A 23,673-nucleotide genomic window follows, 5' to 3' on the forward strand; every position below is an offset into this window, starting at 1 on the left:
TTGTCCCAACCACTTCATCTCAGCTCACCCATATGCCAATTATACAATATCTAACCATAACATACAATTGTCCAAGTAGACAGATATTTAACAACAGAAAAAGAAGCTTAGCAATTACATTTGAAAAAAATGTGCACAAAAGTGGCAAGAGTAACAAACTCTGCATTTCCTAGGTACTTGAGACTTCATGCCCCAAAAAATGGGAAAGAACAGAAAATTATTTTGATATAGAAAACTGATCCGATGGTCATGAATTAAACTTTCAAATGAGAAAAGAGAGCTCATGATGTCAAAAATCTCATCATAAACTCTTTATGCATATGAATTCACTTGCCACAACCTCTTCAAAAGCCGCTTTGGGAAAAGTGGCGCCTAAATGAAGAGGTTTGGAATCTTTTTTGTGACGGCTGACAGAGGGGAGTGATGGCGAGGCAAACACTGCAATTGCAACAGACGGGATTCCACTTGAAGTCCTCACCTTTTGCTTTTAGCAATGGACCTTTTAAGTATAACACAGTCTGGCGATAGAAAGGGGGAGATACTAACCCCATAAGTATTAACTGGCTATACTTGACACCAACCAGAAAGCACTAGCATCATATCCATGTAAAAACTTCCATTTGCAACTCAGAAAACCAAAATGTCTAATCTAATATTTTCTCACCTGAATGTTGCGAGAATCATCCAGAGCCGTAGAGGCCCATGCCAAAGACAACAACGCCATTTTAATATTATTGCTGCAATGCCTGGCTGGGCCATAGAGGTAGAGGTGCTTGAAACATGATAGGAAGACCAGTAACAGGGTGCTCAAACGATAAGCTCTCCGCATGAAGTTCATGGCCTTCGTAAGTTCTCCCTTTCCACTCATAGACACCTTCATATTTCACGTCCCCTCTGATGGAAATTCCAAGATATTGACAATGTAAGCGAATTTGATGTGTTCTTCCACTTCGAGGATAAGCTCTTACCAATATCTCATCCTTCTTTATATCGCTGTCTATTACAGCTCTCTCTTCAACTACAATAGTATTTTCTTCATCTTTCCTAAATTCAGATGGCTCTTTGAAGCTCCCTTGTCCATTTATTGATAATACTTCAAATGATGTTTCCATGTCTCTGACTACTGATCCACCTGGTAGCATCCGACCAACATCTGATGCAGCATAAACACGCCAGACCCCAAACTTTGACCTGCCATGACCTGATTTAATGGTTATTTTTTCCCATTTTGGAGCTGGACCAACGCAGTGAGCAATGTATGTTTTGGTAACCTTGTGATTAGTGAATGCTTGGACAAGCTTAGAAGCTACTTTGTGGGACTTTGTTATCAGCATAACCCCACTGGTGTCACGATCGAGTCGGTTAGCAAGATGAAGCTCTGGAGACTTGATCTTGGTCCCTGACATTGAAACATCTTAATTTGGTTCCATATGCAAGAAATGGCTGACTTAAGCTATCAGAAAGCAATATTAATCTTCCTTCTTTATTATAGAATTTTCAGAATTTGCACATCCAATCAACTTTATGGCTTGCAGCTTACAGAATATCACAGACATCAGATGGCATGCCTAGCGACTTGAAACGTCTAATATTCAGAATGGTCCCATTTACAGCAAGCTCTGATCAGGTTAGGTTGCCTAGTGACTTGAAACATCTAATATTCAGAATAATCTCATTTACGACAAGCTAAGTATAAGTTCTATGAATTGAAACCCTATGCAAATGAAGAGATCTTTAGATACCCCATACAGCTTTTCCAAAAAGCACACATGAAAGAGTTCATTTTTTGTCCAGCTATTTCACAATTGGTCGTTTATGGGATTTAATCTACAACTTTTTTTTGCAGACGAACTCAAGTAATTTCCAAATATATTAAGGAAGCTCATTTTATCCAGAAGCAAACTCGAAATGCAGCCTAGCATTCAAAAGAAATTGTCCAAGTCAATCCAATTCTATCAAGCATCGAATTACTCTGTACTGTCAACTTCTTGTATTTGATAATGGGCAATGGCTTTATATAGAACAGACAAAAAGATAGTGGTTTTGTTTCTCAACAATCAGATACACTTCGATAAAAAAATTTTCAGTGTGGAAAATTAAAAAGCCACACGTACGGTTCAGCAATCTCTCTTGAATTTAGTGAACCTCGAAAACCAAAAGTCAATTTTCTGGGATGTGTACTTTATAGAAATCAATGAAGAAATCAAAGAAGTTTCAAAACCACCCACAAAGGAGGGGGAAAAAAAGAAAGAGAAAGGAGAGAGGAGAAGCTAAGCAGACCTTCACTAAGTCGTCCACCAGACTCGGCCGCGTCACAGAGAAGTTGAGGGACGGAGGCCAACACGCTCTCACAGTAGATCCCCTGGGGCTTGTTCACTGCAATGAGCCACTCGTCCTCGTACACCACATGGGTTCTCGAGAGAGCAAAGAAACTGGACTTGGAGGAGGCAGACTCGGCTCTGCTGAGCTCTACGCTCTTGGAGATGGGAGGCAGTGGGGGAGAGAGTGGCACAGGGTAATTTTGTGGGGTTTGGAGGTGTTTTCAGAAGTGGGTTCTGTTGGGCCGGGTTGGTTAGACATGGCGGGGGCGGCGGTTGTCACGCAGCTGAGAGGGAAGAGGGGTTTGGGGAACCTCGAGAGGAAGATCGTGGTGGTGGGTAAGGGTTGAAGACAGGAAGGGAGTCGCATTTGCAGATTTCACTTCTTCGAAGAATTAATTGTAGTGGCGACTTTTCGGAGTTCTAAAAGCGAAGCGACGATTTGTTTTTTTTTTTTAATTCTGTTTCCGAGGCCTCAAATAGTCAAATATATGGAAAACTAAACACGTCGTCGTTTCATGGGCAGTCTAAACCCCGAGGCTGAGAGCCCTAAACCTCTTCATACCTTCGACATAAACCCTAATACTTCAATCCATCAAAATAGAAAACAGGGAAATTCAATTTTGTGTTCCCCAATTCGTCTTCCAAATCCAAAAAAAAAAAAAAAATGTCGTTTCTCGCTTTCAGAAAATCATTTAGAAGATCCATAAATTCCATCTATAATCGTAGAATTTCCTTCCTATTCTCATCTGGGTCTCCTCTTTCACACGAAACCACAGAAACCCCATCTGGGCCTTTCCAATTCTCGCATTCAGTATTAGAAAACCATATTTCTTCATCTGGGTCTCCCATTAACAGGCATGGGTCTCACCAAATTCCCCTCCCTTCAACACCTTCGGTGTCTGAGAAGCCTATTTCAGCTTCCGGGTCTCCCATTTTCCGGCGCGAATTTTCTGGGTTTTGCTCTCGTGCAATTCCAAGCAGCAAAAACCCTTGTCAATTTCACCAAAATCCATCGATTTTGACGCCATTTCAATATTTTTGTACTGAAGCTGCTGTGCAGCACTCAACTGCTGACGGGCTCACAGTGGAGGGAATTGTAGCTAGTAATTGGACAATTCTTGATGAGACTGAGAGTGATTGGAAAAGTCATGCTGCTGCCATTGCTCAATCCATTCATCTAATGAAGAAGCGGTTGAAGGTATAAAAAATTAAGCTGATGGCAATTATTGAATCTAATCCTTAATTTACATTTTAACACTCCACTCATTCTCAACATGTAAATATGGAATCAAAATGGGGTAAAGTATCAGGTTCAAACACACTACTCTTGTACCATTTAAAATCACTATCTATCTCAAAACTTAAGTGGACGACCGGAAATGAATTCAATCATTTCATCTATATTCTAACGATGTTGAAAGTTCAATCATTCTTGGATTCTCTATACTGAGGTCTGCTACAGTCTTGTATTGTTATTTGAGTGATTTTTCTTTTAGTTTGAAATGATATTTCTGATCATAAGAGGTTAATCAAGAACGACTTTGAGTTTCCCTGCTGTGCCTTTTGACTGTGTTTCAATTTCAGAAAAAAATCTGAATTGACTTCTGTTATTCGTCAAAAGCAAACTATAAGAAAAGGTTAAGCTTAATTTTGTATATACATTGAGATTCTCCTTAGGTCATTTGTAGTTGTTCTGGACTGTTTTTCAGTTGATTCTAGACTGTGATGTATAATTTTGCTTTACTTCTCTGATTATAAGAGTTGAAACAAGTTTTGATGTTGGATTTGTATGACCTATTTCATGGCAATGTGATTTCTTTTCCTGTGTATGGTGGCAGTGGAAAAAATTGGTGGTCAGGTTGGATTTGTTATCAATGCAGCTGAATAAGCCAGATATTTGGAATGATCCTGTGCATGCAGGGAAGATAAGTCGTGAACATGGTTCACTCATGGGTAAAATGAAAGCGGTGAGGGCATTTGAGAGAGAACTGCTAGAGCATATTGACATGATTAACCTTGCCCGCGAAGAGAATGATCCAGAGATGGAATTGGTGGGCACTTCCTTTATCTAGGCATGTGTGCTCGTTCTGTTTTATGATTTTGAACAAATTTGCAAAACTTGGTCCTTTCTTTCTGATGGTTTTACATAAGTACATGGCACGTATAGAGTAGTTTTGTCAAAACTTTGGTGAGAACCTAATTCTTTTTTCTTTGTATAAGTAAAAGTAAAACGTTATTAATATAAATAGGCGTAGCCAAGTACAGATGGAGTATACATAGTATAATGCCTAAATACCACTAAGCACTGATGAGAACCTAATTCAGTGTGCAATGTGAATAATTTCCTAGAAATCGGCCTTGTTTTAGTTGTCTTGAAGAGTAACTAAGATTGATAGGTGTGGGGGTGTGTGTGTCTATGGACAAGACAAGAAGATTATCATAAATTTAGCTTTTTTGGAGCAAACTAAATGGCTATTGTCAGGTTTTTGGATGTTGAATCTTGTGTACTTGGGCTTTGCCTTCTCTTATGAATTTTTTATGGGTAATCAAGAAGTTTTATTCATTAAAAGTAGGCAAAGCCCACATAGACAGGGAGTATACATGAGAAGTACCTAACTAGAGTTTACAACTGAAAGTAGAAATCATGGACATTTATCCCATTAGAAAGAATGGCCCCTACCCATAAGAGCAATGATTTAAAAAAGAAAACTTTAAGCTCCTCCATTGTTCTCTTGCAATCTTCGAAGCTTCTATCATTTTTTTCCTCCAAATACATCAACACATACATATAGGAACCATTCTCTAGATTGCTGCTACTTGTGAATTACCTTGGAGGCCTCTCTGGCTTGCTAGGAAATCCACCAGTCGAAGAGGCATGACCCATGATAGTCCAATTCAAGCAAAGAAAGCATTCTACATGGTCCTGGTCACCTCACAATGTAAAAGCAGATGATCTACAAATTCACCGTTCTTCTTACACATGCAACTCCAGTCCAACACCATTACCCAATGTTTCCTTAAATTTTTTGTGGGGAGAATCTTGTCCAATGATGTTGTCTAGACGAAGAGTGTTGCTTTTGAAGGAGCTTTCGTCTGTCATATACTCTTCTTCCATGGGAACATGGTCTTTCCATGGCTCGTTAGAACTTGATAAAACAATCTGACAGTGAATCTACCTTTCTTGGAGGGGCTCCAGTTCATCTTATCTATGGTATCCTCGGTCATGCTTACGAAATACAGTGTCGCATAGAACTCTGAGATAGCCTCCAACTCCCAATTTTGGGCTGCCCTAATGGAATATACATTCCATTAAGGGGAGCCACTAGAAAAAATCAAGAGATCAGCTATCGCTGCATCCTTTGCTCGTCCGAGCTCAAAAATGGTAGGGAAGGTGTCTTGGAGGCTTTGTTGACCGCACCATTTGTTATTCCAAAATCTAACACGAGAGCTGTTGCCCATCATAATATGTTCATGTCTTCGGAAGATCTCTCAATGTCTCCTAATGTCTTGCCTTCTCTTATGAATAAAACTTATTGATTACCTATAAAAAACAAGTTTTTAGGATGTTGAATCCTATTGTTAATGTTCAACCTTTTCTTTTAAAGTTCAATGTACGCTTAGAGATATTTTCTTATAATCTAGATACTAACTTTATACATGTTGCTTGCCTTCTCTTTGCAGGAATCATTGAAAGCTTTGCTTAGGATGAGGAGGAATTCAAAAGAGAAAGAGCTTCAAGCTATGTTATCTGGGGAGCAGGATTCTTGCTCTTGTTACATAGAGGTTATTTTTTATTTAGTGTAACAATAGCCTTTTAAGTTCATTTCATGTTTGTGTACCAAATTTCCATGTGTCTTCAAGTCCCCTATCTGAATCTTGATATCATGAGATTTTACCTTAGTTCATATCTATATATTTGTTTCTTCTCCTTGTTTACTGGTAACAATACTGTGCTTGTATGTCCACCACATAGGTTCAAGCTGGAGCTGGTGGTACTGAGAGCATGGATTGGGCAGCAATGGTCATGCAGATGTATAAAATGTGGGCTCAGCGGCATGGATATAAAGTCACCGTGGTGGATGAAATGTCTGGTGAGATTGCCGGAATCAAGGTTCATCTACTTACCAGTTTTTTCTCACCCTTATTTTCCATTATATTTATTTTTCATTATGTATTACTTACCCTGTAAGGAAGGAAATCAGTACAAAACAATTCGAAGCAACCTAACTGTTCTATTATTCAACAGTTGATAATGCTGCCGTATGTTTTGTGAATTTAAATGTCTGTCAAGCCTGTTCGGTGGTCTGCATGTTAGTCTTTGCTAGGTGCTATTGTTTAAACTCAAGTACTGTTCTGATTTTAATTTTATCTGCACTTTCAGCGAGCAACAATCAAGGTGGATGGTGAATATGCTTTTGGATATGCCAAAGCAGAAGTAGGAGTGCACAGGTTGGTACGAATCTCACCATTTGACAGTAATAAGCGTCGACATACTTCATTTGCTGCTGTTGCTGTAATTCCAATATCGGGTGATGGATCTACCCATGTACAAATTAATGACTCTGATCTCCGCATTGAGCGATTTCGTGCTGGGGGAGCTGGTGGCCAGCATGTTAATACGACTGAGAGTGCTGTGAGGATAGTTCACATTCCTACAGGAATTTCTGCCACTTGTCAAAATGAAAGGTACGAAATTTGCCTGTGAAGAAGGGTTTTTTGAAAGAAAAAAAAATTTAACTATACCTTCCTGCTTTAGGATTTTTTTTTTTTTTTTTTTTTTTTATTGTGGATTTCGAAGTCTCAATTCCAAAAGATGCAATATTGTTTTGAACACAGATCACAACATCAAAACAAGGCTTCAGCAATGGCCGTGCTTCAGTCTCGAGTGGACCAGCTTGAGATGGCTCGCCAGGCTCAGATGAATGCACAACATACACAATCTCTCACTGACATTACTTGGGGCAGCCAGATACGTAGTTATGTGCTTCATGTATGCAATAAGACCTTTCATTAACTTGTTTGGTACCATTGACCGTGTAAGCATCACTTAACTTCCATTAAGATTTGCTATGCAGCCTTACCGCATGGTTAAAGATCTCCGAACCAGCTATGAAGTTTCGGATCCTGATTCTGTCCTTGAAGGAGATCTGGATGGATTCATCCTGAGCTATTTATCAGCTTCCTTGGATAAAGATGAAGATGGTCGGTGAATTTAGTTGCTGGATTTCTTTGGCATCGTGCATATTGTCAGCAGAGCTAAGTCCGTGCATGCCTTGGGCATCCGATAATTAGCGGCCAGATCTGGACTAGCAAGACAATCAGCGACAACGACATCCGGGTGGTTCAGGCGTGGGATTTTGATTGTCGTTGAGAAAGAATACAGTTGAATTTAGAGAGGTTGCCATTTGATCACCAATGATATTCTTTGAAACAAAGTCTTGGTTAATAGTTTCTCCGGGACGAAATAATATCCATCTGTAGCTAAAACAGTTCTAGCAACATCAGTTTATAGATTTACTTTTGTATAATCCCTTTGTAGTTAAAGTATTTTCCTCTCTGTAACGTCTGAAAACTGATATGCCTGTCTTCAGATACAAATATGACATGATGTAAGATTATACATTGTTGTTAAACCAGGCCTTGTCTTAGAGTGCATGCATGTTGATAAAATTTGAAGGTGAGATTTAGATGAGCAGAATGATCATTGGATAATGATTCTCCTTTATTTTGTCATTTTTCTTAATTAATGATAATTTGAAATTGGAGGATGGAGTATATATTTTATGATTTATTTTTATGAAAGATTAATAACGGTATCATTTGGATTCAAAGATGAGTTGAGATGAGTTGAGATGTGTTGTGAATAGTAGTGAGATGCATTGTGAATAGTAGTGAGATTTGTGAGTTAAAGTTGTTGAATAATAGTGAATAGTAATAAGATGAGTTGAGATGAATTGAGATGGATTGTGAATACAAACCGGGTGAGAACCGATATGGGTATAGTCGGATTGAAGGGCAGTAAGAGGGCCACCGAGAGTGGGTCCCGACACTATCCATCGATAAGGTCATTTTTTTCTTTCTTTTTTTTCATGTATTTTTAAAAAGTTTTAAATATGTTTTTTTCAAAAAATTCACAATATCATTTATAAAAACTTACTTAATCATTAAGTAAAAAAAAAAAAAAATCAAGTGTTAACTCTCGGGAGATTTCATAAGTGACTTTAGCATTATTCCGGATTAAAATGTCTTTATTTAATTATCTGCTTATTTAATAATAACTGTTATTCATCGACATCAAATCATTTAAATAATTGAAAAATTATTTATTATCTATTATTTATTATTTAATTATTTGATATCGAAATAATAATGTTTAACAAAAGGGAAAACAAAATCTTTTGTTATTTGAAAATATTTCTTTAAAGAGAAAATTTATTTACAGTTTTGAGTAAGTGATTGTGTGTATAGTCTTATTGATAAAGGAATAAGAGGAAAAAAAATTTCATTTAAAAAAATATTATTATAATTTTAAAATTTTGTTAGAACAGTCCCCATCTGGGGTTAATAGACTCACGAAGTAGATATGGGAACGAACCGCCTATAAAATAAGTCGTCTATTCGTCTCCGTCTCCTCTCTCTGTCTTGTCTGATTTCTCCAGCCCTGTAAATTAATCCCTAAACCCTAACTCCGAGGATTCATCGAAGCTTGGTTGAGGGGCGTAAGACAGACCAAAATGGAGAGCCTATGGTGAGTGGCGACAGGCCAAGACTCTAGCCCGGAGGACTACAGCGGCGTTGAGTTCTGGTCAAACCCCGAGCTTGCTGACTGGCTCCCCAAGCGAGGAGTGGATCAGCTCGATCGAACACCCATCAGGCATCACTCGTGATCGGTTACCGATTCCGAAGTCATCGATTACGTTGATTCCGAAGTCGTCACGCTGATCTCGAACGTTGATTGTTGGCCAAGCACAGTGATGTCTTTGCAAAGGTGAGAAAGCTATATAAGGGGAGACTTTATTCATTGGGAGTTTGACAATTTTTTTAAGCCATGTCAGCCGCCACATCGGCGTGTGTGGTAGTGTGTTGAAAAGGAAGGCCTGTGTATAGAAAAACAAAACAAAAACAACATTTGAGCATTTTTAGGAGTCGACGGCAAATTACGAACGAACGAGAAATCCACAAACGGTATTTGTCGAGCGATTCAGGTACGAGACTCTCTCTCTCATTTTATTTAATTTTGATAAAAAACAAAGATTAGGAAACAAAAAGATTTTTTTTTTTTTTTTTTAATTTGCAGGTGATTTTAGATTTGATGGAGTCGTCTTCATCGGTGATAACTCCAGAGGATGTGTTGGAATCGCTAATGAATGACGGTACAATCGACGCGCTCAGATTGAAGATCATCAACCAGCTCAAAGCCAACGTAAGTAAAGTCCCTCCCCGTCTATCTTTGTTTTCTTTACTGGTTTACTTATTCTGTTTATTGGCTCGGTAATCTAAATTTTGGGTTTTTAATTTAATTTAATTTTTTGTTAAGTAATAAATATTGTATTGAGCGAAGTAGACATAGCCCAAGTAAAATAAAAAATATTGGGTTTTTAATTTTATATCCGGAGAGTTATTGGGACTTGAGCAGTGAAATCTTCCAGCTTAGGGTTTTTTTTCTTTGTTAATCTTCAGTGTTCATTGTCTATATATGTTTGTATAGCTGTACTCATTCTCTTATTAGTGACACATGCATGTGGATTTGTATATATGTGAGTATAGAGCAGTACTATGAATAAGATTGAGTTATACAAGAAGTCCATGCAATGATTTGGTAAACATACCAAATACATTTGATGGGGTAAGAAAAGAATTTCCTGGCATGTGTGTGCTTTTTCCTTGATGAGTTGCTACATATATTTGTATTTTTGTTTATATATGTTAATATAATGATATGAGCTATATGTTGGTTCAAGTTCTAGTGTTAGTACCGTTGTTTTAAATTCGAGAACTAATTTGCAGTTTGTGTGGTTGGATATTAGAATTAGTGGGGTTGTGTTGTTTTCTTCTGTAGATCTTTGCAAATTATCAAACCTATCGATGGGCTAACATGGGCTACTGGATCAGAAGTTTAAATCAGCCAATTCTAGAGATTTCTTTTTTATTAGTAATTTTTCTAGAGATTTATTGGTGACTTTTGAAATCTTTTGAGTTTGAGGGCAATTGAGTTTGTTGCTCATATTGGTTTTCAATTGGAGCTGGCTAGTTATCACTAGTTGTCTAATTTTTGGATCTCAGTGACATTATTATTTCATAATTAGGATGCCACATATGTGATTGTAAACTCTAATTTAGTCATAATTTCTTTACTCTACATAAGGGTGTGAGTTAGGCCAGGTAGTTATCAGCAGTTATCCAATGCTGGTAACGGAGTGACATTTCCAATCAGGGATTGTCAAACATATCCCTGGCTGAGTAAGTACTGGTTTGGTTGCTTTTAAATAGAATAGATACTTATGTTCATGCTCCTTGTTGCAGGAGGAGCTTAAGAATACCACTATTAAAATGGCAGAACAAAGTAAAGTTCTTAACACCCCTGGGGCAGAGAAACAGACAAAAAGAGAGCTGTTTGATGCACTGAGACAGGAACTCGAGTAAGTTTTTGTGTGCCTTAACTGTTCTCACTTGTCTTTTAAGATAGGAATAGCCTCCCTGGTTCGGCCTAAATGCACTTGCTTACTTTTTGTTATCATCCATTTGAGATTTTTTTGTTATCTTGGACTATTTTCGCTGTATGATGGAGTTTTAAGTTTTGTGAAATTATCTCGTGTCAAAAATTAATAAGATGGCCATACAGTGTATATAGAGTTGTGATGATTGCTTGGGATGGCTAGATTATGTTGTGAGTGGAAGTTATAAATGGGTGTGAGGATTCTTTGGGGTAGATGCCCTGCATGTGGGCTGAATTCATGGCTAAATGGTCTCATCTATATTAACTGCTGCTTAGGAGTTGCAAAGTTACCTACATTGTGTCAAATATTAGTGATTCAGAAGGGGATGTATCTTTCTTGGTCCTTTCCACGTTTGTTCTCTCTAAAGCCAACACCTTACCATGATTTGTTGCACATATCTCGATGTGAATCTCAAAGAATGTTGCAATGGCCAGCATTGGTATGGTTAGAAGAGGCTTCCCTTTATGTGATAATACTAATTTTGTTGTCAGTACTGCAGCTTCTGTGTCTTACAATTTGTATATTGTTTGAATGCAGAGCTCCTGTGCTTGAGAAGGCTTCTAAATCAGTTTGGGAGCTAATTTTAGACAATAATGGGCTCGGGAAGGAAATTAACGAGATGGTTGAAAGAGTATTTTGTCGATTGAGTGGCCGTGAGTCTCCATTGTTTCCTTTGCAAGATGTTGGCACTTGGCCTAATAAAAAAATTCAGAATGAAACAGGAAAAGAATTGGCTAATGAAAACAACGAAAAGGAGAATTCTCCCTCTGCATCAAAGAAAAGGAATTTTAGTGAAATGAATGCTGAAGGTGCATATGAAGCTGCAAGCAGGTCTGGTGATCCTCCAACCATGCCAGAAGAGTCCACTAAGTCACCTCAAGTAAGCTTGAAGACATGAGTTACTATGTCAAATGAGATGACAGAAGTGGCTGCTGCAAATATGGTTTGTTAGTCTAGATTTTGATTTATCACCAGTTTTTTATTCCAGTTTATGGAATAAAATTGAAAATGTTAGGACCTAACTTGAACAGAAATGAATTTGGCAACTGATGTGTTTAAGTGTTTACTCAAGCAGCTTGTTGTATGCTGTAAACTTGATTCATGTAGTTAATACCTGTAGTAAGTATTGTGAATGTTTGTTGAAAGAACGGCTGTATTTACTGCCTGAATTAGTTATAGTACAAGGTAGATAGACAGTTGTTAATTTTGTTTATGCCACAACCTTGTGCTTGAGCATATCTTCTAGTCAGTTGCTGGCTCATTTTGACTATGCTAATGAAAAGTCATTAATGCTTTCTGGGCTACAATGTTGAAGTAGAAAATACCATGCTAAGATGTATTATTTTCGTATTTTGCAAAGGAAAATTTTCTGACCATTAACCAAAACTTACGGTACAAAAAAATTGAAAGAGACCTGAATGTCCTAAACCAATTCAGATAGTTTTTATTTTTAACTTTTTAGGCAACCAATTGAGATAGTTTGATTAGCATAGCTTTGCTTTTTTACCTGAAGATTTGAGATTCAATCTGTAAGCTCAAGGTTGTTGGAGCTCAGGGATTTGAACATGTCTCCTTTGTGAGTCATGCAATGATCTCCAAAGTGGAGTCAGCAACTGTCTCAGGAAATCATAATCATCAAGTGGAGATACAGATCCCTTGTCGTATGGCAGAAACACGTTCTCCATGATCATGGAACCTGTTTCTGATTCTTTTATTATTTTTGTCCTTTTTACAGCTTATAAAATGTAGCAGGTTAGAACATTCTCGGTAAAGGGGCATGCTTTATTACAAGAGATGGTAGTTCAATTATCCTTTGGAAGAAGGGTGGGCTGGTATCACGGTTTGTTCTACCAAGGAGGTTGCATATTTTTCTCAGTCCTGATAAACTAGTTGACCTAATTGTTCAAGTTCCTGCAGTTTTTGGGGATGAGCTGTGGTATTGGAAATTTCAAGTTTATTTTCCTTGTTGATGAATCACATCAGCTTTATTTTTGGCTGGGACCCTGCCTTTTCTTTTCTTTTTCTTTTTTGTTTTGGCACAGTTAAATCTACTTTTATTGTGAATTTGTGACCTAGCAATTAACCTTTCTGCTTGATTGCTTTATCATTGAGGAGTAGAATTGGATCTTCTTGAGGATTCATTTAGTGCAAATATCTATGAGCAAAACATTTCACTTCTATTTTCAGGCATGAAGAGCAGCTGAGGTTGTCTAGTGCTCCTTGGTTGCGTTGAAGATGTAAAGGACTTTGACATGTACATGCAGTCCATGAGCAGTATATGTGGCGGTGTGTGTAGCCTACGCTCCCCCATCTTACCGGCAGCATACAGTTTTTGGCTTCTCCTTTTTAACTAATGCTCTTACTTCCCTTTCTAAGAATACAGAGAATGGGTATGGAAAGTTCCGTCTAATGTTTCGGAGTAGTCATAGTCCAATGCATGCATTTGACCTATTGCAGCTTTCAACTGTAGATTGCATTAGAAATCACTTTTTATTGCTGTACTTTCCTCGACTCACAAAGAAATATGGGTTAGGGTCAAATCTTCAGCTTCATTGTCCATTTATTAATTTTATTTCCTTTCACAGAAAATATTAAAATTTTTGAGTTAATATGTCCAAACATTGCAACAACGATATACGAAGAATGGCAAATTGCTCTTACAGTCTAAATACAAATTGCATCAACAAAATCCAAACCTTTAGGCTGATTTGATGTTTTACAATATTATTGTAAGGGGATAAGGAACTTTATGATGAATATTGATGTGTTATCCTGCTTGTATTGAGGTTTTTGAGGCTTGCTTGCAGTCTTCATGAGGTATCAATGTCTCATTCATCATTTCTCCTGCACCATCTTCACTACCCATATCCTCAGAGGTATTCCAACACAGTGCGTGTTCATCATTCTTCTGCTATTCTATGACCCACATCTTCGAATTCATCAGTTGTATCCTTCTCTTAACAATGCATTGAAGCTCTAGGTCACCGGTATTGCATTTATTTATAAGGTTATTCAATGTATATATCTGAGAAAAAGAAGCCCTACTTGCTCAGCATAAGGAGCTGGCATATTGTAGTTTTGATAAGATATGGTTGGATTCACTTGGGCTGGCATAGGAATAGTAAATGGCTCTTGAATCTGATCTCTAACTTGGTTTCTTATAGCTATGGAAAATGGGTCTTGATCAATCTGATTTCTAACTTGGTTTTCTATAGCCATTGAAAATGGGTCTTGAAACTGGTCTCTACCTTGGTTTTCTATAGCCATTGAAAATGGCGCTTGAATCTGATCTCTCACTTGGTTTTCTATAGCTATCAAAATGGCTCTGGTATCCAATCTCTTCCTAGAAGATCATTAGAATCGATCATCCCTTGGTTCCAGGTTGCCATCCTTGAATTTTCTCTTACTAGGTTGCTAACATTCTCATCTAGTTAAGGAGCGAAATCCACAATCATCCCTTCACACAACATTTGAAGAAAATAAAAGAAAGTTAAAGAGTACTGTTTTTAGTTGCCAAGACCTGAACATAATTAAGAATAGGAAGAAAAGCAACTCATTACCTGTTGAATCATTTGCAGGAAAGTATGGTTGATTGGTTTGTTCATAAGCCTGAACTTGTTGCACCAGAGCCAATGGAGCAGGGGTACTCGAGAAATAAGGCAACTGATAGCTGGAGTACTTTATGTTTAACCCATCTCCATTGTAATCCAGGGAAAACTCTCGTCTCATTGTTGAATCCTGAGTGGAAGTAAGGGGAAGGTAGACTTGGGAATGGTCTTGGGCTCAGCATCAACATCCGGCTGTCGCATTGCAGGAGCTTATCCAAGTGTTTGTCAAGGTTTCCAGGTGGAAACTCAATATAGTGCCTCCTGAGGATAGCATGTCAACAACAAAGTTCATTAGTTCTAGTACCCATAAGATTCATATATAAGTTATATAAATAGAAAAAAAAAAAAAAAAAGGAGATATTCACTGCTATAGAAGTTAAAAAATAGTGACAAATAACTGAAACTTGGTAGTTTGACACATTCAAAAGCAAAAAAGAAGGAAAGTACAGAAACCTGTGAATTAGAGCTTGACCATCAGTGAAGTCTGAAGTAGTTTTCCAAATTGTACGTTTTCTTGGCATTGGATCAATCTCTTGGTAGAACATAGGTGGAGTATTAAGCTGAAAAATAAAAGTTGATAACACTCAAACAGGAAAGAATTTAAACATCATACTTCAATAAATCTCAATCTTATTGAAAACCAACGATTTAACTAACCTCGATTTCAAGAATTCCCGACTGACCTTACGCGATCGGAGCTCTAATTGCTAGAATATTAGACCATTCTATTTCAATCTTGCTCTTCAAACCATCCTTCATGATTTCCCACACAAGTTTTCTCTTTGCATAGTAACACTTTGCCACCAAAGCATCTTCACGTTTAGAAACTTCTTGCACATATATTACAGCCAACATGCATTAATTAGAAACTATTTGTTCTTTTATTTATTGCAGCTTTCAGATTTTGGGGTATCACCTCCCATGAGCCAATTCTAAGCAATGATGCACAGAAGTTTGAAGCCTTCAACTTCTCAGCATCATTGCCTAGCCTTGGCTTCAACCCAACACTGAACTGCATCACATCTAGAACTGTTGTTTGCATGGAAAATCTTCTCTCCACTAGGTCTAAGAAAGAGTCTGTTTCCGTCAATGTCAAACCGATGGGAGGTAACTTCAGAAGAGTTTCTCTCAATTCAATAGCCAATATGTTATATCGAGGTATTGGCATAAGGGGGGAAAAAAAAAGAAATTAAATGAATAATAAATATACCACAAAAATGAAAATAATCAATGTTTAATCAACTCATGCACTATCAAAACCATGCAAAAATCAGGAAAAGCAGCACATATTGCTTAAAAGTGGTGCTACTCTGCTGCCTGGGCAATGCCCATTCTGTGTGCCGCCTAATGCAATTTGCACTTTTTTTTTTTTACTTTTTATTTCAAATATTTTTTAAACATATTTAAACATTTTTTTAAAAAAATTCCAATACACTAATAATCACTTTCTTAATCATTAAGAATTTTTTTTCTTAAAAAATATGAGGGAGCAAATTGGTGAGGCGCACATACTAACATTATTCATTGCTTAATGCTGAAAGGAAAATTACTAATCAATAATTGGAATTATGATCAATAACTAGAAAGTGCACCTTGATATAAGCAAGTTGGGGATGGAGAGGATTAGAGTGCGAAGATCTAACCCCAAAGAGAGTAAAAGTAGTTATTATTTATATTAATCACTATAAAATTCTTGGTTTTCCATTTTTTTTAATATTTCAAAAATAAATCAACTTTAATCCCAACATCTTTAAACCTAAAAGAGTTTTCTACATATTTATAAAAAAAAGAAACAAACTTTTCATCTAATCATTTATATTGATTTCAAAAAATCTAAAATAACTTTACAAAAACTGAAAATAAAACCACGCAAAAGTTTAATAGTAATACTAGATACAATCATAAATAGTATAAGCGTTGTGTATTCATTTTGAAAAAAATGAAGTCTATTATTAAAAAATTAATTTTTTTCATGTGGATTCCATAACCTTTTGCCCAAAGTTTTTTTTTTTTTCTTTTTGAAAAATTCTCTAAATTTTCACTAATCATGATACATAACCCGAAAATTCTTCAAACCCGAGAATACCAATAACATGTACAGTCACGCAACTATCGCCAGTTGCTTTGATCCCCAATCAGTGCTCCTCCATTTGCTTTTAATAGTTTGACCTATCTCCATTTTTTGAGCCCATCATGAAAAAATTTAGAGATCTAGAAAGATCTATTAAAATATTGTAAAAGGATGTTGATTTACTGAAGACTCAATGATCGTTTTAGTTATTATTTTTCCTTTTTATGTTGTATTGAACATTATATATTTGAGATGTAATTAATGTATAGTTTTTATTTTTCGTGTTTACTATTTTGTTTATTTTTTTCATTTTACTTGCCGTTCATGATAATATAAAAAATGATCATATCTTTAAAGTTATATTTATATAAATTTAACATAAAAGAAATTACTATAAAGTTTTGAAGTTAATTACATAAAATTAATTTATAAATTTATAAATATTTTAACTCACTCCAAATTATAATAAATAATATATAAACATTTTTATATTTTGAAAATGATAACAAATTAATGGGAAAAATATATGCACAAATCCATACTAATAAAAAAATTAATTGATAAAATTTCCATTCGAACAAATAAATTTAAGTTTGAACGGTTATTAACTTTTCTCGGGAAAAATAAATTAATTTTCCGGCCAATATTATTATTCGAACAGATTATATACTGTTCGAACGAACATTAATTCCATGTTCGAATCTATTTTGTTTTGTTCGAACGGTTTTCTTTTTTTGAGACAATTTTGTTCGTCACAAAATATCTTGTTCGAATGGATAGTTTTCCGTTCGAATGAGTTTCGTAGCTCAGGCATTTTGTCTCCAAAAATGACTTTTAGGGACGAAATTAAATTCGTCCCTAACAAATTTCGTCCCTAAAAGTCAAATTTCTTGTAGTGACCATCGTTACTACAACTCTTCTAAATCAATTCTAGTCAAGCATATCTTTAAAAGAGAAAAGAACAAAATCAAGGTACTGCCTGAGCCATTCACAAGCAAAAAAGAGTTTATATATTATTATCCATGTATGCATTTCACACTTTCTAGGTGACAGAAAGTTAAATCCATGCCAGGTACATGACTTGAATAAAGATATCGATGAAGACAATTCAGCATAATAAAGCACCAACTTGTATATATCCTATTTGATTCAACACTAAAGCATCAGAGGGGACACATCCTTGTAAAGAACATCATTCTGAAATACAAGAAAAAAATAGAGAAGAAATTATAATAAATATATAGCAACAAACAAGAAAATAGGAAAAGTAAACAATATCTAGACATCAGACCTTTGCAGATGGTTCTAGCATAAATTTTTAGTTTGTGATCAAATCAAAATCATCTTAAATGTGTGTGATTTAGAAATAAGAAATCCAGAAATTCTCCCAATTTGGAAGAATCATTGCTAACCAATAATTTCATTACTTCATTGGATGAGGCATTTGGTGGTAGTGGTCAATTTGTTTAACATACTTTATTTTCCAGTTTTTTGTTATAACGGATCTAGCAAAATTCTATCCTCCATAATGCAGTTTCTAAGTTTCTTACATGAATAAAGCCAATCACCACAAGTTAATAGGAGATATTGCATAATCCTCCCTAACCCTCAAGAGAAAAAAATGCCATACACCATGTGACGTACATCTTATAAGCTGATATTGCAAGCAAGGGCATAAGCAGTGGGCTTTATCGAATTGAAATTATTCAATCACCATAGCATGTTCTATCTATGGAGAACATAATAATGAATAAGAAATAATAAAAATTGTTTCCATCCTAAGCCAAGACCTTACCACTTGAGTTATTATATGCATTATATTCACAGAAGTCCAAAAGAAAAATGTATTTGTCTAGGACAAAGAAAAATAACTTCAAAATCCAAACATCTTTATAATTAGTCCATTTTAAGCAACTTACAACATCTTCAATTCTGTCAACTCTCCAATATAAACTGGGATTGAAGAAGTGATTAAGCAATTCCTAGCACCCTGAGAGCATAGAAATAAGAGGAACAACTCAATAAATTTAAGAAACAAAACAAAAACAAAAGGCACAGCTTAGTATGATACGATTAATGTTTGCTTAAAAGATTGAGCATTTATATATAATCACAAATATCTTAACTTTTTCAGATCCTGCAAATGAGGGAGTCCAATACTTGGTCCTTTTAAATCAGATATCCTCCTGACAAACATGACAGATTAGTAAAAATCAAATGTACCATCCTTCAGATTTCACATTTCTACTCAATTAATGTCCAGGAAAGGAACATATAATCACAATTCTTCTAAGTTTGTCAACCTGGATATGTTAGAAGGAATGGGCCTTCCATGTACATGCCTTGTATATCACTGCCAAAAAAATCATCAGATAGGATAGAAAAAAAACTAAACTTTTATGACTCCAAGAAGGGAAAGATGGCAGATAAAAGGAATGGAAATACAAGACTCACAGTCTTGTAAGATTGATCCAATTCCCTACAAAATTGGGTATTTTCCTTGATATTCTGCTCCCATCTATCCTACTGCAGGCAGTAGCTCAAGTTTTAAGAATTTCTGAGTTCTAAAAGTTGAAAGTCACAAAAAAAGTTTATAGAATGACACAACTTACAACTCTTCTAAATTATTCCAATTGCCAAATGTTTTTGGTATTATCTGTAAAATTGTTTTCAAAAAGAAGGCTGCAAGATAATGAAACATTAGGTCATACTTTTCCTCCAAGCAACATGGCAACAAGAACTGGTGCAATACAAGTGAGGTGCTGATTTAACATGAACATGACATGTTAGTCATGTATGTGCATGTCCATAAAGAATGACTATAGAAACTCCCTTTATTTATTTATGAAGTCTAGTTCCAGCCAACACACAATTAATATGGGACCAAATATCCATACAACTCCTTTACCATCCATCAGGCCAACAAGTTCATAATCTGGAGACCAAATCCCTGTCAAGGACAGTGGAGTACGTGCTGGGGTGCTAGGACGAATTGTAATCTTAATTCCATCTATTACACAACCATATGGCACTTAGTACCAATGCAAGACTGTCATAATCCACTTCTCAAATGTACTACTTAAATCAATGCTTTCACAGTCCAGATTATCCAAGAAGCATGATTATAAAGTAGATGGACCACTATGCGGACAGAAACAATTCAAGCTTGACATATGAAAATGGCAAATATGGGCTTTTATTTCAGTCATTTGAATTAACAAAAAAGAGTGTTCTAAGTCTTACAGTCTTCTCAAGTGGCTCAAATTTCCGAGGCTTTCAGGAAGTTCAAGCAGATTATCTTTCAAATTAGAGTGCAGTGTTGACTGTGCAAATCACCAAAAATCCCTTCATTCCAAACTACTTATAACCATCCTTTTTTTTTTTTTATATAAGTAACTACTTATAAGTACCATCTGATAAAACTTTTTCCATTTTTCAAATTATATATAACTCTTCATACATTAATTAGCACAGTTTTATACTTGAATATTATATAGAAACTCTTTCTCTCTCTCTCTGGCTTGTTCTACCCATGCAGAAGAAGAAAACATGGCCATACTCTACTGAAGATCATTCACACGCATGGCTTAATATTTATTTGAAAAGATAAAAAGATTAGGAAAACCATATTGCAAAAGAGAATGGTTGAAAAATAATGTATATAGAAGGATTTAAAACTAAAACTCGAAAACTAAAATTCAGTGGGCTAGCAAATACCAAATCCACCAAATCTACAAAATGCGATTCTGAGCAACTGAACATTGAACATGGTATATATGCAGCTGGGCATGCAGCTGAAAATAGAGATATTAGGAAATTTTGGGAAGATGATTGATTTCAGCCCCAAAGAAAAATGGTACGTAGTACTACTGCTGCATGCACATGTTGCACGCTGAATTAAGTACTGTTTTGCAATAGATATTACTTAAATTTAGAAGTTAATATTGACTTTTATAATGGTTCTAATCAGGACTTTTTACAAGTCCTTTGAGAATATAATATTCCAAGATATATATGTGGATTGGGCATTCCCTAGATCATTACAAATGTTATTAGTGACAGTTCCAACCTGAAGTAAATGACTTAAATTGTGCTGCTTATGATAAATTAATACTCTGATGGGAATTTTAGAGATCTAAAATATTTAAGAAGGGATTTTAATAATAGAAATTCAGAACAAGAATGTGCATGGTGAATGAGATTCTACGATATTTGGGATGAACTTTTTTCTCTTTACAATAATTTTAATTAAGTGACTCCATTTATAATATTTATTGGTTTTTTTCAAATGCAAACTTAGACATAGCTCAAGTCTTCCTCAGATTGTTACATTTAACTGCTGATCGCACTCATGCAACCTCCTATAGCCAAGTCCATATCACAAAGTTCTACATGCTATTAGCAATGCTTAGGGCTAGTAATGCTTAAGAGCATTAGCATTGGATTATGCAAATACAAATGTAAAATTTGCATAATATGACATGATTTTGCATTTGGCTATTCCACTCAAAACTTATTCCCACATTGGATTATCCATCTATTAGTCAAATTTATAATAAAATATTATAAATTTAAATATATTTTTACTTAACAATTCTTTTTGTTCTATTAATTTTTTTTTTTCTAAATTAAGAGCTACATAGAAATATTAATGTTATACAATATGAGACTTGGATAAAGATGTAGATGGGTCCTGGAGTTCAGCAAATACATGCAAAATATTTAGTACAACACCATTGAACTTATTTCAAACATAATGTCACTGTCATATTCTCAATTTCAGTACAACCAAGTATGTGAAAGTTGCAAAGAAATCCCAAGTAGCATCTCAGGCAGACCAAGGTATGTGCATGTTCTATGTTAATACTTGTTCCTTTACTGCATGGGCTTGATGCACTGTGTATAGAGGCTGGACTGGTAAAAATTCTGTATCAGTGCTTGGCATGGCAGTTTGGATAAGATATAACAATCCCATAAATATATAGACACAATATCAGTTACTTATCAATTTAGGTAAAAGTTGAATGCATCCTGTGTACTTTGCCTAATGGAATGCATTATTTAATGGAATTTTCAATCACCTATAAAAAAAAAATTAGCTAAAAGTTGCTGTTCATATTGAGTTCACTACTGACAAGTTATTGCTGCCGAGCACTAAAATCTTGTGGCCATTGGCCAATAATCTGCAACTTGAAACTGATTGTCAACCACTAGAGAGTAATATATATATATATATATATATATATATATATATATATACTCGATTATGTATGTATGCATGCGTGTATATGTATGTTCTCAGAAAAGTAAAAGAAATTATAGGTATTACCATATAAAATATCCCCCACACTGGGAGAAGAAACTTTTTTCAATGTTTGTTTTAAAAGAGGGATATAAGGGATAGTGACTGATATGATAGGAAGGACAAGAATGTGCATGACAAGCTACACCTATTCTGGATTTCTTTGTGCCTGCCAAGGAAAATAACAACATGTCATGTATTTCTTTTATTTCACTTGAGCATCTTTTGATGTTGAATAGGTTTTCAAGATTTTGCTTCGGGAGTAGCTTATTGCAATATTTTGGAAGCTTTCATTTATTCGCATGGTCACTGTGAATGATTTATAGCCCACATTGTCGATCTTTTTCCCAAAACAGGATGGCAGATTAGAATGTGCTATTGGTATGTAAATGTGCATGGTCACTGTGAATGGTTGATGCTTGTGATTAATTTAAGTTGGTCTGTGATGTTGTCATTTTCAGGCAGGAAGATGCTCAGGAATTCCTAAGCTCCATCATGGATAAAGTGCATGATGAGTTACTTAAACTTGAAGGGCAGTCTTCAACCATAAATGGAAACAAATTAATGGCATCAGAATTTGGTTTGTTCTGAAGCTAGCTCCACACCAGCACAGATCAAACATGCGCATATATTTGCAGGACACTTATATGGTTTGTTCTTTTGTTTTCATCTTTGATTGTCAGGAAGTTGAAACAATCTATCCCCATCATCAGAAAACAGTAATTGTAGACGCTGATGCAGGTCATTATAAATGAAAGATCATGGCATTTAATTTATATATGGCCAGCGAAAATGACTCTCGAGGGTTATATAAAGATTAATTTATTGGTCTCTCTCTCTTAACTCAATTAAATTTTGTGACATTTCTTATTATCATTACTGTTGTCAAATGACTCGTACTGTTATGTTGGGTCAGTCGGATTCAGTTTAAAATTTCTTAAAATAAAAGATTATATTAATATACATATAATATATACAATTAACATTTTTAATTCTTGTTTGAATATGGGATCGGGGTACTTCGATCCACATGTGTTCGTAAAATTTTTGCATTTTATGACAAGGAAACTCCCATGTATTTTGATGGAGTTACTCGAACATCATGTGAATTTTTAATAGTTTTTCATTTTGTAATGTTGCTTTTTTAATTTGTTTTAATTTGACATCATGCATTCAACTAGATATTATAAGTCAAATGTATGTGTCCAATGGATCGTATCTGCCGGTTAATATACTAAGCCGGATATTAAAGATGATTGAGTACTTTCACTTGCTCTTCTCTTTTCATGGTACGTAAAACTTATCGAGTTAGATGGGATGACCAGAATATGACCCGACTACAACAACCAGATTAATTTTGAATGACATAAATCAACCTAAATCTAATTATCTACCACTAATTCTATTATGTGAAATGTAAACTATTTATATGGGCCGAATCTGTTTTTTCAAACTCTTCATATTGAGAAAGTGTTATAATCATAAAGAGATCACACAAAAATAAATTTATAAACTGATATGGTTTCATATGTATAATATAGTATATCTACTTTACAATAAAATTATATTTACAATCTAATGTATTATATATACCACGTTAAGTCACGTTAGCTTGTAAATTTACTTTTGTGAGATCCTTTTATATATATATATA

At 35.4% G+C, this 23,673-nt stretch overlaps 3 protein-coding genes across 4 annotated transcripts; 2 read left to right on the forward strand and 1 right to left on the reverse strand.

Annotated features, from left to right (window-relative positions):
• Window positions 1–2,827, reverse strand: LOC121259100 (RNA pseudouridine synthase 1). The gene is given in 3 exon segments (XM_041160591.1): window positions 1–1,399; window positions 2,281–2,532; window positions 2,535–2,827. Coding segments are annotated over 3 exon segments (1,074 nt in total). The 5' UTR covers window positions 2,689–2,827; the 3' UTR covers window positions 1–731.
• A 22-nt stretch (window positions 2,828–2,849) lies between these two features.
• LOC121259099 (peptide chain release factor PrfB2, chloroplastic) lies at window positions 2,850–7,954 on the forward strand. The gene is made up of 7 exons (XM_041160590.1): window positions 2,850–3,519; window positions 4,160–4,372; window positions 6,003–6,104; window positions 6,295–6,432; window positions 6,703–7,007; window positions 7,158–7,311; window positions 7,397–7,954. Exons 1-7 carry the CDS (start codon window positions 2,986–2,988, stop codon window positions 7,529–7,531), a joined length of 1,581 nt encoding a protein of 526 aa, XP_041016524.1. The 5' UTR covers window positions 2,850–2,985; the 3' UTR covers window positions 7,532–7,954.
• Window positions 7,955–8,874: 920 nt separating this feature from the next.
• Window positions 8,875–13,540, forward strand: LOC121260624. Of its 2 annotated transcripts, XM_041162563.1 has the most exons (5): window positions 8,911–9,526; window positions 9,619–9,744; window positions 10,845–10,960; window positions 11,576–11,918; window positions 13,226–13,540. In XM_041162563.1, the coding sequence occupies exons 2-5, from the start codon at window positions 9,634–9,636 to the stop codon at window positions 13,229–13,231; spliced, it is 576 nt and encodes a 191-aa protein (XP_041018497.1). In that variant the 5' UTR covers window positions 8,911–9,526; window positions 9,619–9,633; the 3' UTR covers window positions 13,232–13,540. The 2 variants fall into 2 exon arrangements, with proteins under 2 accessions (XP_041018496.1, XP_041018497.1); XM_041162562.1 differs by lacking the exon at window positions 13,226–13,540 and having other exon boundaries at window positions 8,875–9,526; window positions 11,576–12,207.
• The last annotated feature ends 10,133 nt before the right edge of the window (window positions 13,541–23,673 follow it).

Source organism: Juglans microcarpa x Juglans regia, chromosome 4D (genome assembly GCF_004785595.1).
Source record: "Juglans microcarpa x Juglans regia isolate MS1-56 chromosome 4D, Jm3101_v1.0, whole genome shotgun sequence".
Lineage (NCBI taxonomy): Eukaryota > Viridiplantae > Streptophyta > Magnoliopsida > Fagales > Juglandaceae > Juglans > Juglans microcarpa x Juglans regia.